General features: G+C 36.0%; 1 protein-coding gene across 1 annotated transcript in view; it reads right to left on the bottom strand.

The window, feature by feature from the left end:
- The window catches only part of LOC119083685 (T-box transcription factor TBX6-like), a 30,875-nt gene extending 14,345 nt beyond the window's left edge, over window positions 1-16,530 (bottom strand). The window contains exons 1-2 of the mRNA XM_037193469.1: window positions 16,113-16,530; window positions 9,415-9,583 (exon numbers count right to left, since the gene is read on the bottom strand). Of these exons, the coding sequence (XP_037049364.1) occupies window positions 9,415-9,583; window positions 16,113-16,194 (251 nt within the window). The 5' untranslated portion in view covers window positions 16,195-16,530. The remainder of the gene's footprint in view (window positions 1-9,414; window positions 9,584-16,112) is intronic.
- Window positions 16,531-17,627: the final 1,097 nt, after the last annotated feature.

Below are 17,627 nucleotides of genomic sequence, written 5' to 3'. Positions count from 1 at the left end.
TATGGAACGTTAGCCAAGTGGGTCGGTTTATCGTTTTTTTTTGTTAACGTTGGTTAGGCTAAAGGATCACAGTTCACAATTTATTTGTAACACAAATCATCGTGTTTCAACTTCTCGTTTTTTTCTTCTTCATTGTATGTTTTATAGGATACGATGGGGTCTATGGTGTGTGTATTGTTAGTGAAAGAAATATTAGTTTGATTTGTTGTTGTTGTTGTTGGGTTTTTGCTCTGTTTCCCTGTCCTGTGGTTCGTTCTCGTTCGTTTCTTTTTTCCCTATGTTCTTTCTGTGTTTAATAACAATAATATTAATAATGAGGCTATCATCTGCTCGTTCGAAATGTTGATGTTATATTTCGTTATGCTATTAATTTTTATTGCTAAATAGGATCTCATCATTTAACCGAACTATTTCTCTCTTTTTTTATATTCTTTGTTTATTTTAGGTTGTCCGTTCGCTTTCCGTTCAAACTGCAGTGGTGCATGTGAGCATCACATATTGCATTTTGATGATTGAGTTTCGTGTTGTCAGCATGATTTTCCGTTGTTTTAGGGGATTTTTTATCATTATAAATCACGTGTTACCTTTTCGTGGCGCCAATCTAGATACGACTAAAGTGGTAGGCTTTACATTTAATTTTGATGGACACCACTCCTTGGGGGTTTCATTAAAAGCCTCTAAATAAATCTAAATCGAAATTTCTGGAATTAATTGCAATCAACATGAGACTGAACAATTGAACAATTAAATGCCCAATTATAGCGAATTATTCGAAAAATGAAATTTTAATGATTTACCTTCATTATGACTATTCAATGAAATTTCATTTTTCTTATAATTCGCTATAATAAGGCCTGTTCTCTTTCTGTATTTATACATGCCCGATTACAAGACAGAGAGTCGGTGTCTATGTAACTCACATAATGTAAGTACTGACTCGTGAAAACCCTTAATCAAACGAGCTTACCCCCTGAGTCCCCCGCGACTAATATGCAAAATGTTTCGAATAATCAGTACCAAATGTTGAAGATACATTTCTAAACAAAAAGCGATTTTATGCGGATGGCGCTAAATTTCACAAGATCAAGTACAAAAGGCAAATGAAATTCGTCATTTTATTACTAGCGGAAAAGAGCCGCTTGGTCATAAAACGCACAGAATCAGATGCTGCATGTGGAAATTTAAAGCATTTTCAAGAAATTAAAGTGCCAAACAACAACAAATTTAACATAAAAACCACTGTCGCCTACAACTCAAAAACCTTTTAATTCTTCAAATGATTCCGTCTCCGTACACACACCGAAAAAAAAAATGTTTGCAATGGAAAAACTATCACACATAAATGCATAAGACTAACCGAGCCATTTTTAGGCGCCATCAATATTTGCTCAAAGCGAAAAGTCAACAATTTCGAAACAAAAAAAAAATTCTGCACAGACCACAGAACTATGGATTTTTGTTTGTAACGCAAACAAAATCTTTCCTCTAGGATCACATTAATATGGATATGGTATGTGGCAGTGTGTGCAGTCATGGTTGCCGAGGCTCTGATTGTGAAGATCATCTCACTCGAATGGATTATTTGCAAAACTTTTGTTGTGTACACACACTGCACACATACCCTCCATATATTTAATTAAATATTTATCGTGCTCTTGACTTGTTTTTGTTTATTTGTTTGTTTCTTCAAAATCTTTTCCTCTTTCAGTTTTTGTTTTCGTTTTTATTTTAGTTGTCCTCCGTTACGGTGTTTATTTTTGCTGCACAAAACTTGATGATTAGGAGGGTTTTTGTGCGTAAAAAGTGTTTCCGAAGTATCGTTAGACTTTCGAAAACTTCATAAAATTATTGCGTATAAGGCGAACTCCAACTCCATATACCATATTAAAATTGCCATACGATGTGACAGATAAACTGTCAAATAAATATTGAAATGTATGAAATATTGGCTGCATTGTGTGGACGATTGTGTATGATTGTGGAACCGGCATTATCGAAATGATACGAAAATCAGCGACGACGCTACCTTAACTTGCAAAAGAAACTGAGCGACAAATTTTAACAAAAGATTTTTTTTTGTTTAAATTTGTCGCTAAGTTTCTTAAGAAAATTACGGATAGTTAATACGGCTCAGACGAATATAGCCGATTGAAATTTGGTTTGTATTGAATATGTGAATCTAATTTGAAATTTTCGCTCAATGATCGCTTTCGGTTCACTCAGTCTGTAAACAGATCCATTCATGCACACAATTCAATGATGCATTTGGAGTGTTTTGTTTACGTCCAATGATAAATTGAAAATGGAACAGCATTCACAAGGAAATGAGAGGGTAGCGCGATAATATTTTGTTTACGATAATTTTGAGTGATAAATCAATTTTTGTGTTTCGGGTTTTTGGGTTTGAGAGCATGTAAATAAGGGATGGAGTGTAACGAATTGATTTGATTTATCAATTCACTTGCTTTGTGTTTAGTCTGTAACAATTTTACGTCAATTATGCATCGTGTGGTGAAGATGTGACAATCTAATGAGAATTAATGATTCATCATTACGCGTAGTTGCAATGCAAATGACACGGAATCGGTGATATTGGCGATTTGGCAACAAAGGGTGCAACACGTAGCGGAAATACATCGAAACATACTTATAGATCATTTTCATTATACGGTACTTGTCAACGTAACCCCACTTAATTTTTCGTCAACTAGTCCTTAACCTCAATCAATTGACGTTAACTCCGTTCAATTTACTGATTTTTATATGAAAATCGTTCGTTCAATTCATTCGATATTTTTCGACATGTCTGACAGTTGGGATCGTGTCTGACGTTTACAAGGTCATGAAAATGATCTATGTCTGATATTCAAACGTTTTTCAACGTAGAAAGTAGTGTCATCTGTGGAACGTGCGAAATTGTGCTAGGTTTGGTCATGGTCATAGACAGTACACATTAGGGCGTATCGAATTTTTAGAATTTTAAGGGCCGCGATAGCCTGTGTGCGGAAAACGTAGATCATTGAAAACTAAGTCCAGGCATATGGTTGATGGATCCGAAGGTGCCCGGGAAGAAGTCCCACCGGACGACTTTAACTTTCAAATGGTCATAACTCGGAAAGTTGAGAGTATTTCTGAAAACAATGTTCTAGCAGGATGTAGAGCGTTAAAAACTCTACAAAACTGCCAAAGAAACCGATGGTCCAAAAGGTGTGTCTGTCGAGGTTTTCTAACATCGAAAGTTCGACATTTTCGTTTTTGACTTTTATTTCCTGAGAGACAAATTATTAAGTTTAGCTTTTGGCATGAGGTTGTAGAGGAGGTCGAGTACTACCAGTACACTAGGCATTGTCCCGGTCGGCGATCCATCCGAAACCACTTTTTCAACATTTTTGAATGGACTTTTTAAGTGTACCCACGTCGCCCACGAAGCCAGTGCAGACAATGTAACCGGTGTTGCTGAGTCGAGGTATCCTTGGCCAGTAAGTGCACATAATAGTCCATAACAGTAGCTGAACTCTTTTACAAAATATTTAAGAATTCGGTGTAGCACATTTTGTACTACAAAATCTGAGAAAGTGAAATTTGTGAGAAAAACAACAAATAATCGTTTTGAACTTCGTGGTATACCGTGTCAATATAATGTGCAACATCGAGATCCCAAATATTTTGTAAAAGAGTTCAGCTACTGTTATGGAATATTATGTGCACTTATTGGCCAAGGTTACCTCGACTCAGCAACACCGGTTACAGTGTCTGCACTGGCTTCGTGGGCGACGTGGGTACACTTAAAAAGTCCATTCAAAAATGTTGAAAAAGTGGTTTCGGATGGATTGCCGACCGGGACAATGCCTAGTGTACTGGTAGTACTCGACCTCCTCTACAACCTCATGCCAAAAGCTAAACTTAATAATTTGTCTCTCAGGAAATAAAAGTCAAAAACCAAAATGTCGAACTTTCGATGTTAGAAAACCTCGACAGACACACCTTTTGGACCATCGGTTTCTTTAGCAGTTTTGTAGAGTTTTTAACGCTCTACATCCTGCTAGAACATTGTTTTCAAAAATACTATCAACTTTCCGAGTTATGACCATTTGAAAGTTAAAGTCGTCCGGTGGGACTTCTTCCCGGGCACCTTCGGATCCATCAACCATATGCCTGGACCTAGTTTTCAATGATCTACGTTTTCCGCACACAGGCTATCGCGACCCTTAAAATTCTCAAAATTCGATACGCCCTAGTACACATACTAGTCTCGACTCCAGACACTGTTCACCATACGGTTTTTCCTTGTGGAGAAACGATTAATCATAATTTTAATTTAAACTGTAACTCTTAAATTGCGTTCTTACTACTCGGAATCAATCTAGAAAAAATTGGACAATCTATTTAACGGTTATAAATGCTTCTACATCGACGAAGAGCTAACAAACAGCAGATATAAATGGTCGTGCTAATTTAGCAATAAAGTTTCTTGTTTGATTATTTCCTCAAACATTTTGTTCAAATACTCGTCGACTATCCACAATCAACTAATCATTTAACAAACTGCTCAACCGTTTTCAGCCATTTATTTAAATTCAATGCCGTATTGGTCATATACATTAAATATTTTGATTAATGACACAGGCTTGTATACCAGCATTACACATTACGCTTCCCCTGGTCAATAAACACAGTAGAGTTGGACTACAAGACAATGTAAATTGACTGACCAAAATCATCCAGCAGCGTGTTGGTATGTGTGTCTATCTGAACGTATGTCTAATTAAAATTTAATTACGCCATAAATCTAATTCAATTTTAATATCGGTCGTTGGACAGCCATTTCGTTGAGACAGGTATAATATCGCGCATTGATTTATTACACGAAGAAGAGAAATGTATTTGTCTTCTTCTGTGTGCACTTAACACCGTGTCATTAATATTCCAAATTGAATTAAAACGGAAACTTTCACAGGCATCATCGATTCAAAAACCGAAAAAAAACCCGCTCGATCTATCCATCACACACTGACTGGTATGAATGATGGTATCCATCAAAAAGATTTTTTTCCCTGTTCTGTTTAATTAATTAATTCTGCTCTGCCCATGTTTTGCTACTCTTTCATCAAAAATAGAATCAGTTATGACTCGATTTACATTGTATTCACGCATGTAATTGTACCAAATCATTTCGCATGCACACAAGAGATGAACTTTTTTTTATTCAAAAATAACAATTTTCCATTCTCATAGCACCTTCTATGTGCGGTTCATTCGGTATCGGTGTGGTAAAAGTGAACACAATGACCGTTACTCAACCATTGTTAATAACTGAAGGCGCCTCTTCCGGTGCAATGTACATGAAAAATGGTCCCTTTTCAGCGCATAATTTTCGATTGATTTGGTTTTGATTTACACCAATAATTTCGCATTTCAGAAGATGCTGTAACGATTACCACCACTTATTATTATCATGGTACGTCCAGCATGTCACCTACGTGCTCACTATCACTCATAAGTGATCAGTTTGGTGATACAGATTTGTGCATTGTTTTGGGCTGTGACTGAGTCATTGAAGCGATCACAAATACAACAAACGATCTTGTTGCATTCTGTAGTCAGTTTTGTGTTTTACGACTGTCCACGCACCATTGACTTATAATTATGGCTATGTGGGTGGGGAAATAATTATTGCTTGCGTAATGATGTGCAAGCACCGTAATAACATTTCATGAATTATGCAAGCGGTCTTAAAGAAAACGAGTGTAATTTTAGTCATTCCATCGATATTAAATGGACTGAGGGCCAAATGAATTTTTAGTAATGAGAGACAAAGGATATCGTCAATTATTTAAGTTCTTTAAGACTTTTAGGGTCCCATGTCCTAGGGTCCCAAAAAAATGCTATTGCAGCTCTTGTTGACAGTCGACGTTTTGTAATAAAAATGTAATGTCGAAATTCAAAACCTGTATAATGTTGCGTTCAAGGGAGACTCACTTCAGTAAATCTCCAGTAAATCATAGTAAATCCAGGTAAGTGCAAACTAGTGGAGCCTCGAAGCTCAACAGGTATGATACAGACCATATAACATTAGCTTGTTAAAAGTGGGTCTATACTGGATGTGGGCCTCGTCCATGCTCATATTGTAGAAATCTGAGTCTGGTCATGTGCATACCCGAATGGCTAAGGCCCACACACCACTTTTGTTGCTATAATGACAAATAACTTCGAGATACCAACAGAATTGTTAACGATACTTAAATAACACAGAAATAAAAAAAATGAAAAGAAGAAACTGATTACCAACTACACGCTCCGGACATTATTAAAACAAAGACGAAAAAAAGAATTTTTGATTCAAAAGTGCCTGGTGTTTGTTTTACTGATCATCGAAAGGTGTAATTATTTCCAGCATATCGAGAATATCTTTCCTCTTGGTGCCTTTTTTTTTGCCCTTTCGTTTCGTTATACACACACAATTTGCGTTGTAAATTCGAGACAATTAACTTTTTGCAAATTAATTCCGTGGTATGATGCATCTAATTTATGGCTTTCGGGTCTCGTTTCAATTATACATTTTAAATATTCATTTTATTTTCGTATAATGTGGTGGTATGCAACGTACAACGCTTTTGCCCAGTTCAAATTATTCCTGTTAAAAGAGATTCAGCCACTGTGTGTATATTGTATGAATAGTCTCGCGGTATCAGAATGTCTGGACAGTAAGCAGTAATTAAAATGCAGTGAAAAAAGTGGTAAATGAATTGAGATTTTAACATTTTCGTTTTTCGTTGATATAATTGTCGAAGTTTAATTTTCGCAACCAGTCAGGGAACCCCGAACATTTTGTTGTGATAGATAGTTTGACGGGAAATTTTAGTTACTATAATCGTGGAATTTGATAGGAAGAAAGAAGAAAGAGTCACTGGCACTGAATCTTGTGAAAAAACTGTCCACTGGGCCCATAACCTGTTAGTTTGCCAGGATCGAATGTGGAAGCAAATGAAATTATTCCCAAAGACAAAGACACGTCTTTATTCTCTGTTGAATAGGAACAGAATGAGAAACTTAATAATTTAGATTACTGTGATCGAATGTTCTATATGTTAATGTCGACAACCAACACTCCTCCTCATTTACATTTCCCAGAATACCGTCCTATTTACTCCTCCTTAAACAAAACATATTTATTTTGACGTACCAAATCTTCTCATTAGTTGCTAGTCATTCCCAAGATAGGCGTTTCAACTAAATTATTCGAGGACACAAATCATTCCTCCATTCCTCTGACAAAGACATTAAGTCAAGTATCCAACCAGTCGGTGATATCTCATACATTTTTCAATACGAGATGAAAATTTTTGACAGTTCATCAACACTTTTTGTGTCAAAATATCATTTCACCGGCTGATTGACCTTAAACTTTGCAAGCCAATAAATGCGAAACCTGGTTTTCCCTTCTGTGGGGGGCGAAAGTGTAAGAAGAAAGTCGACATTGAGCGAAACGTGGCATGTGATGGTAGGTTACATGCGAAAGTAATTCAATTCATGAGCTAACAGTTTTGTGATAAAAGCAAACACACGAGTTAATTTGCGAGTACCAAGTTGTTTCCGAAGTAATGAAGTACGTAGCAGCCAGGGCCTATTTTAAGGAATTTATTTTCCAAAAATTTCCAAAATTTCACAAAAATTCTTAAAATTTCAAAATTTTGTTTTCTGTTAGATCTCATTCCGCAGTAATCAGTTAAGCCCAAAGACATTAAAAACAACTAAAAAGGCAGTAAAAACAACATTTACGATGCAATCGGTTGTGTTTTTAGATGAAATGACGAAAATTTGAGAATTTTTGGAAATTTAATTTCCTTAAAATAGGCCCTGGTAGCAGCATCGGATGTATTCTGGTGTACTGCCTGTTTCATGCGAAAGTTGATTTCCACTTGAAGTCCACTAAATAATGAATCATTTTCGCAGGGTGCAAATTGCTAAGTAATGGTAAACTTTCGCTTGGGGTAGTTAGTAAAATTTGTTACATGACTAAATCCTTTGAATTTGGAAAAGACCAACAGAAATTCAAAGTGAAAGTGCAAAGATAAATGCCGTTCGAATCGATCGAGACGCACCAAAGTAAGGTAGCCAGCAATATCAACCGAACAACATTATGAATCTCTGTCGAAATGTCGATATTATGGAAACCTACTCGTTGTCGTTATTATGGGCATATCAATTACGGAATACACGCTACTCGAAATCGAATGTTTATGATGACAAAATTACAATTTAACACCAACACCGAATCGCTTCCCATTATCTTAGTAGCATTTTATTATGTTCGGTTGGGCTGATGTTGTTAGTGGCGCGTTGGGATAGAAATCAAGACAACAACAACGACAAAAAATCAATTTGAAAAGACAATATTTATCCACAAACGGTCGATAAAAGAAAATGTTTTTTTTTGAGATGTTTAATCGACAATCATGTAAATTCAAATGTGGTTATAGGAGGAAAGAAGGTGTCAAATTCCAAATAAAAATATTGAATAACCAAACTGAAGCACACCATTCAAAAGACATATAAAATTAGATTTCATTTCCATTTTATAGCCGTTTGACTTATAACGTATATTATGTGTACACACCGTGTACCGTGCTGTCAGATATAACAATAATAAAACTACTGCACTCTCCGGGTATATATTATAGGAAAATGACGGTCTAGAATCAACAAAAACGAAAATTGATAGACATAATACATTAGCGTTTTTTGAATAAATAAATTCGTCTTTCATCGCACTTTAACACTTTTCCATTTTGTTCACTTAGAATTTGAATCGAAAAAAAATCGTTTTTTTTTCTCTTCTTCACTTTAATAATCTTTTGATCGCAACTATTATAGAGGGGGATTGAAGTGAAATGTTTGTTTTGGATTTCAAGTGTGTTTGAAATCACTTATTGGCTCAATTACCATCCGTGATTGGATAATTTCTCATATGAAGTTACTCATTAACTGCATCGAATTGTAAATAAATAAAATAGGAAGATAGCCGGTTGGCGCTCGTTCATTTTTATGGTAGGACTCGTCGAACTACGACAGTTGAACTGCAACGAGTCGATAGTTTATCTTTAACCTGTCACAAGCGCAAAGCAGATCTCATTACGGTTGCTCCTATTCCCAAAGTGCATGTTTCTCTGTTAGGGTGTGAGGTTAGGAGTGACAAGGGCTAATTGTATTTAAGATCTTTAAATGTACACATTAGTCATTTGAAAGGGACCTGGCTGGCAGCACTGAGGTAAATTCATCAAAACAAACCTCAGTAGTGTCAACCAGGCGCTTCTTAAATACATACGAGGCATGGACTATTGTCCGTTCAAACACTCAACAAACATTTTTAATTCGTTTCAATTCCATTTATAAAAATCAAATAAATCCACTTACCGTCCACTCTTCGTGATGATCATTTCCGTTCCGATTTGATGGAACTGACTCCAAAGATCGGCATTTTGTAATTTAACTGACACACCCGGTAATCCTGGAGGCATTCCATATCTTGGCGGTATTTGCATTTGTCGGGGTGCCGGTACCGGTAACATTGTCGGATATGGATCTGAAGTTTAAATGGAAGCAATTTAGAATGCGAAATTGGATTTCAAATTTGAATTTATAAAAACAAAATGGTAGCTAGCACGGCCAGAAAGAGTGAGGGCCTGTGTGATTGTCAGTTAGGGCGAGATCTAAGTCGTATTGCTACATTGCAAGAGGTAAGCTGACTGAGTTATACTTAGTGTAATCTCGTTAGTGTAAAAACAAATCAAAGACAAATGTGTAAATTTCATTTCTATTATGATTCGCTAGACTTTTTCGTGTGCTAATTGGTATAGTGTTCTTTGAACATTGCGTCAGTACCACTGTCGCCATGACCTGATGAGGAATGGTATTTTTGAGCTGCATGTTAATGCGTATTTAAATTTTCTCTTAGTCCTACTTGCGGTCTTACGAGAAGTCGACGCAAGCTCTCGGTCTGACAGGAGTGGTAAGCTTGCTTTGTCATATTGTGTTACCCAATAGCGTATGCAGAAACATTTATGTCGAGACAATCAACACCTCCAGAAAATAAGAATTTAAACAAACATTAAACTAATTATCGCTTGTGGTGGTCCATCGACCGTAAATATGTAGAAAACATGACTACCAAATATCAAATATCAATTTTCATATTTTCGTTAGATGAACGTTTTTTTCATGAATTTTAAATTGATTTTTTTTGTGTGGTAGGTAACATCCATCACATCACTCCACTGACTGTATAATTTTTCCTGCATTAGCTCTGAAATGCACCGTGCGTTAAAGTTGGAAACATTTTTATTTATTTAGAAGGAAAAAAAGTGAACAAACAAGAAACGAAAACATGGATGACCTAACAACAAGCTGTTACATTTGATTTGACATGAATAGGAAATGGGTGATCAAACAGTTTTTTTTTCTTCGATTTTTCTGACAAACATTGCCACCTTCTTTCAATCATGGAAGAAGAAGCTGTTTGGTTTGGACAGCCCGTTTCAGATGTAATGACAAAATTCGTGAAAATTACACCTTTTGTGTGTACTTTTCCATGCGTGGTTCGTTGAATTGATCATTTGTTGTTGGTGTTATATAGCCCTGCTAGTTCTTTGCTTGAATATTTTTTTATAGATCGGATGCAATGTAAGATGGTTGCGGAATATTTTTCTTAACAGTGAATATCGATCGTTACTCCGGCTACAGATTATGTCAAGTTCGACAGTAGAACAAAAGAAAAATTTGAAGTAGGTCCCTTTGGCGTTGCTACACTAACACATTACCTAAGTTCACCTTTAAAACTCTAAACTCTAGACTTTACTGAACTATTAATGTTGATGAAACGACAAACGTAACATCATCTTTAAGTACGTTTGGAATGCCATCCACTTAAAAAAAATATCATCGAAATGAGTGAATGAACGACGCATTTAACGAAATTAAAGTGAGGTTATGTCTGAAAGTACCATATAACCTGAAGATGATCTGTAGAAAATGAATGAACTCTGGCTTGACGTTATTGAGAATTTTTGCAACTAAATGTAATGTAAAACACAACACGAATAAAAATCCTGACGATTGTCCAGTACGGCGTATCGATTTTTTAGAATTTTAAGGGCCGCGATAGCCTGTGTGCGGAAAACGTAGATCATTAAAAACTAATTCCAGGCATATGGTTGATGGATCCGAAGGTGCCCGGGAAGAAGTCCCCCCGGACGACTTTAACTTTCAAATGGTCATAACTCGGAAAGTTGAGAGTATTTCTGAAAACAATGTTCTAGCAGGATGTAGAGCGTTAAAAACTCTACAAAACTGCCAAAGAAACCGATGGTCCAAAAGGTGTGTCTGTCGAGGTTTTCTAACATCGAAAGTTCGACATTTTCGTTTTTGACTTTTATTTCCTGAGAGACAAATTATTAACTTTAGCTTTTGGCATGAGGTTGTAGTGAAGGTCGAGTACTACCAGTACACTAGACATTGTCCCGGTCGACGATCCATCCGAAACCACTTTTTCAACATTAATGAATGAACTTTTTAAGTGTACCCACGTCGCCCACGAAGCCAGTGCAGACTCTGTAACCGGTGTTGCTGAGTCGAGGTAACCTTGGCCAGTAAGTGCACATAATATTCCATAACAGTAGCTGAACTCTTTTACACCGAATTCTTAAATATTTTGTAAAAGAGTTCAGCTACTGTTATGGAATATTATGTGCACTTACTGGCAAAGGTTACCTCGACTCAGCAACACCGGTTACATTGTCTGCAATGGCTTCGTGGGCGACGTGGGTACACTTAAAAAGTCCATTCAAAAATGTTGAAAAAGTGGTTTCGGATGGATCGCCGACCGGGACAATGCCTAGTGTACTGGTAGTACACGACCTCCTCTACAACCTCATGCCAAAAGCTAAAGTTAATAATTTGTCTCTCAGGAAATAAAAGTCAAAAACCAAAATGTCGAACTTTCGATGTTAGAAAACCTCGACAGACACACCTTTTGGACCATCGGTTTCTTTGGCAGTTTTGTAGAGTTTTTAACGCTCTACATCCTGCTAGAACATTGTTTTCAGAAATACTCTCAACTTTCCGAGTTATGACCATTTGAAAGTTAAAGTCGTCCGGGGGGACTTCTTCCCGGGCACCATCGGATCCATCAACCATATGCCTGGACTTAGTTTTCAATGATCTACGTTTTCCGCACACAGGCTATCGCGACCCTTAAAATTCTGAAAATTCGATACGCCCTATTGTCCAGATTCATTAAACTCACGTGCCATTTAACTACGCCAAAGAAACAAGCGGAGACTTGTTGAACTTGGAACTGTAAAACTTCGAAATTGTTTTTCGTAACCGTTTTTCATGGTGTCAATTAGTCGTGAAACCGATTTACGTATAAGAAAACGTGATCCCAAAACCGCAATGACCATAAATCAGAGGTGTTATAATTCAATTAAGACGCATGGAAAAAATGTTATCTAAATTTTACAAATTCTCTTATAAACTGGCTCGGTCAATACAATCTTTATGCAAAATAAACTGTAGCTGTACAAGTGATGCAATTGATCCCATTATATTGTCATTATGGGAATGTCGGTCGGTACTAAAGGTGATTAATATGGAGGTAACATCTTTTGGTATACAAAAAAAGTTTCAAATTTAGAATTACTGTAGCTGCACGCACATAGCACGTTTGAAATAAAATTCTTTTGTTTTCAGGCCTTTTCCAATTATATTTTGAAATGTCAGACTACGCAATTTGGTCCATTGGTTCATTTCAACAACGTACTTCACACATGAGTGGTATTCTAAATAGAGTACTGAAACTGGATTTTGAATAATTTTTCCATACAAAATAGTACTCTATTTGGCAGCTATTATTAAAACAGCCCTTTTGCTTGAAGTGCGTTGATTTCAATCATCAAAATTGCGTTCACTGCGTTGACATTTCAAAATAATTGGAAAAGGCCAAAAGACAAAAGAATTTTATATCAAACTCGCGTTGCTACATAAACATAATAGTTAAGATCTGTTGTCAGCGATGAAACGTCAAAAAGTTTCGTTGATTACTTTAGCTATACATAACGATGCGAAGGAGACCTAATTCTGTTCTTCTGTCAAGTTTGACAGTATAACTAACGAAAAATTAAAATTAGGTCTCTAACGCTTTTAGCCACAATTGATCCCAGGGCTCAGTACGATACTTAGTACGAATCTTTTAACTCAAAACTGAAGCGATGCGAATAATATTGCGTCACTCAACTCATTTCTGCTGGAGATAAAATGTTTATTTGGTTAAGTGCAATTCACGCCGTAAGTGTGCCTAAAATTTGAATTTCAAGTGAACGAGTCGATGAAAAAGTGAACCAAAAAATACATTCCTTGTGTGAAAATGACGCAGCGTTAGAAAGATTTTGAATTTCGACCGCACTTACGGCGTAAATTACCGCATAATTTTGTGTATTTTCGGGCTGTCTAGCTTTGAACCGTTTACATGTTATATTTTAGCAAATCATAACGAAAATCGTTGAGCTTGTGACATTTTCGTAGATTGTCAATTGTTCCCCGGTGAAAACACAGAATATTCAATTCTCAGAAATTCTATCGTCGTTTGAGGAGTGAATAACTTCTATTATTAATGAGAGAGGGTGACGAATATGAATGAATGTACAAACCAGAGGTATGACATGCGTTTACTTCGTGGTAACATTAGACCATGCCTGGGCACATAAATTCATTAATGAATATGCCACGTATGTCAGTTGAAAACATGTAAAATTTTAAACGATTTTCACCGAAGGTGACAAATTTAGCCTAAGTAGGAACCCAGGTTAAATTAATTTTTAAGTGACAATAATGTCATGTGTGTGTGCATGAGATTTGAGCAATGAAAATGACTTGCATGCGTTTTGCTGGTGCTAATTGTTTTTGAATAAATTAACTTGTAAAATCTACTTGCTCTTTAAATGATTATCAGAAGCAATATCTAATAAAGCTTATCGTTTTTGGGCTGATTGAGTTCTTATCTTACATTTGGGCAAATAATGTTGTTTTAACAAAATTTTGTTTATTTAAAAATCGGAAGAACAAAGCTTTGCGGAAGAATAATTTTCATTTTATGAGTAGTACGAATATTATGCTACGACTTCTGCTGACACTACTTGGACTGAACTTATTTTGTGGTAAAATTTCGATTTTTTTAGTTGCAAATTTCTTGAGATCTTCAAGAGTTAAATGCTTCATCGAGTGGTAAATATTTATAGAAAATGTTTTGTCAGTCAAATCACGGTTGGTTTGAAACGAGATTAAATAGGGACCGCCGACCACCAATAATTTTTTTTTTTCATATTTATAATGAGTGATGGACAAGAACATCACACAGGAAAAAATTAGCCCGAACCCCTGAGCCGTTTCTGAGAACCAGTGGATGTGCTACCACGAGCAGTCAGACACAGCCTGATCACAAATTTTAATGGGGATCGGTAGAGGGAAAAATTCTAAGATAAACTGTGTAAAAATTATTGCTTTCGGTCATTTGCTCTCGGAGCAATAACTATTGAAAGTCAAAATTTCACCATTTTCGAAGAGTAATATATCCCTGACAAAGTGACCGACCCAGCCAGTTAAGATTGATTCTAGACGCGGTTAGTAAGCTCTTTCGAATGACGAAAAAAAAATTTGAAAAAGTTCTTTTATGGTAAATTTTTAGAGAAGTTACTTATTCCACTACCCTCGGTGAAATTTGGCCACTTCTGTACCTTTCTGGTAGCCTTGTTTCAAACTTATTTGAAATTTAATAATTTCGTTTTCGAGGGCTTCAGATTTGCGAGTAGAGTGACTTCGATTGAAAAACTGAATCATCAACAGTACTTGTTGGGGATCAAGTATGGCATGTTTGGTATCGTTGAAAAGCTTATTCCTCAGGCTACAATATCAGCGAAAAATAAGTTTGAAATAAAGCTACCAGAAGGGTACAGAAGTGACCGAATTTCACCGAGGGTAGCAGAAAAAGTAACTTCTCTGAAAATGTAACATAGAAGAATATTTTCAATTTATTTTTTCGTCATTCGAAAGAGCTTATTAACCGCGTCTAGAATCAATCTTAACTGGCTGTCTTGGTCACTTTGTCAGGGATAAATTACTCTTCGAAAATGGTGAAATTTTGACTTTCAATAGTTATTGCTCCGAGAGCAAATGACCGAAAGCAATAATTTTTACACAGAAGATATTAGAATTGTTCCCTCTACCGATCCCCATTAAAATTTGTGATCAGGCTGTGTCTGACTGCTTGTGGTAGCGCATCCACTGGTACTCAGAAATGGCTCAGGGGTTCGGGCTAATTTTTTCCTGTGTGATGTTCTTGTCCATCACTCATTATAAATATGAAAAAAAATTATTGGTGGTCGGCGGTCCCTACTTAATCTCGTTTCAAACCAACCGTGAAAAGAAAATCCTTTGAAAATCCGTTAAATTTTTTAGAAAGAATATCTTAAAATTCATAGTAAATATTATTCAAGAAAATCCTTTGAACGGCTCAAAAAAATCAAATCAAAATCTTTCGAAAACTATTGAAAGATTCTCAGAGGATTGTCTTTTTGAAAATTTACAAAAATATCTGCCCCTCTTGCTTCACTTTTGCACAGAGCCAGGCGCAACATTTTTGCACTGATTAGATTTTAATCGATGTTAACGCTTCAGGCCCAAGGTTTACTAGGGAAGATGCCTCTGTAGTTTAAAACAACAATTTTGAATTTGAATTTTGTTTTAGAATTCTGAATGACATTAACTTACGTTCCGACTGATGCCTGGTAGCCCAGCATGACCAGACCGCATTGCATGCTAACTCTTGATTTGCACAACGATTTAAAGTTAACGAAAATTTTTATTTGTTTTCACCTCTTTTTACATTGTCATAAAATGTCAAACTTGCATTTGTTACCAATTGTCCCTAATTAATTCCATTCAATTGAGAAAATTGAGCAAATAAAAGAAATTTTTTCGTTAACTTTACATTGCTATCTAAATGTGCAGTAAGCACTTGAGCGGGTATTCTACAGTTCTACAGCTAATTAATTTTGACTTACCGGGTAATCTCTGCATCATTTGCTGACGATAAATCTCGTGTGCAATATGTTGTTGTAACGAAAAATCCGCAAGTTCGGTCATTTTTGTTTTTAGTCTAAACTTTTTGTTTTATATTTTCAATTAAATTTTCACCAGTAACACCAGTTCACCGTATTCATTCAAGCTACAAGTTTCATTTATTGTTTAACCAAAATTCACCAAATCACGGTACACACAGACACGCGTTATTAAAATTCAGTCGATACGCGCAACCAAAAAGCACTTCTCTATTCAAAAATCAAAACAAAATGAAACGAAAATAAAAACGTTCGAACGACAAAAGAAAAACCACTCGAAAACGTCTGTTCCAATCACTTGTTGTTTGTAAACTGAAAACCATTCCACCAAAAACTTGATTTCATACAACAAATTTGACACTCAGACTAAAACATTTTATTGTCTGTATATTTACTCATCGTATATAATATATACCCAGGGAGCAAGTCCACAACTTTACAGTGCTATAGCTTAGTTATTTCCATGACTAGAGATAAAAAAAGATGAAAAGTAGAGGTCTCGTACGAATTTTGTTGATCGGAGGCATAGTTGAGGTTAATAAACACTTGGAAACGAGACTTTTCATTTTCATCACCAATTACGTAATGGGTTTTTCATGCTGCATGCGTCGAAAACCGTACTTTTCAATCACTACTTTCGACTCCTCAGTATGTAATAAATATTACACACTTGTCACGAAGAAGTCGAGGCTTGCCGAGACTGATAGTGACAAGTGTGTGCTCTATTTTATTACATAAGCGAAAACGAGACAACGACATAGACCTGAAGTGTAATTTTTGAATTATTCTTCTAGTTAAGTAATTTTGACATCCGAGCACCGCGCGTATGTGATAGATTTGCATATGTAAAATCTATTGCATAACTCGGGATAAAAATAAAATGTCTCGTTTTTGTGTGATTATTGAACTCGGCTACACCTCGGATCAACAAAATTCACACGAAAACTCTATTTTTTAACTCTTTGAGCTTAGTCATGTAAATTACATGCTTTCGATGCTTTTCTGGTTTTCTCTAGGTGCGTAACCATGGCTGTAAACTTCGATGATTTTACATACACAAAAAATTCATCACTTCATCACGGCGATGATAATCATCAGAGTAAGTGATTTTTTGTTTGAAATCCACCATGTTATCATCAAGTGTGGTGTGTTGCCCGCGTATCTGTATCTGCGTGACCTCCCCAAAGTTTACAGCCTTGCGTGACCTCCCCAAAGCTTACAGCCTTGAAATAAACCTGTTAGGGATAAGCAATCAGTCATTTGTCATGTTGTCATAAGCGAGTGACTAGACCAATGTTGTTGGACATTATTTCATAAAGTAACTGAGTGACTTTGATATCAATGACTGATTCTTGAAAGACGACTTAATCTTCACTATCAATAAAACGAATTTCTGTTGTACGGGTCTCACAAAATCACAAAATTCAATTCTCCATTCTCTTGGGTTTTATATACACA

This window comes from Bradysia coprophila, unplaced genomic scaffold, assembly GCF_014529535.1.
Source record: "Bradysia coprophila strain Holo2 unplaced genomic scaffold, BU_Bcop_v1 contig_70, whole genome shotgun sequence".
Taxonomy (NCBI): domain Eukaryota; kingdom Metazoa; phylum Arthropoda; class Insecta; order Diptera; family Sciaridae; genus Bradysia; species Bradysia coprophila.
The sequence above is the reverse complement of the archived record's forward strand: the minus strand, read 5'-3'. Positions and strand labels throughout refer to the sequence as shown.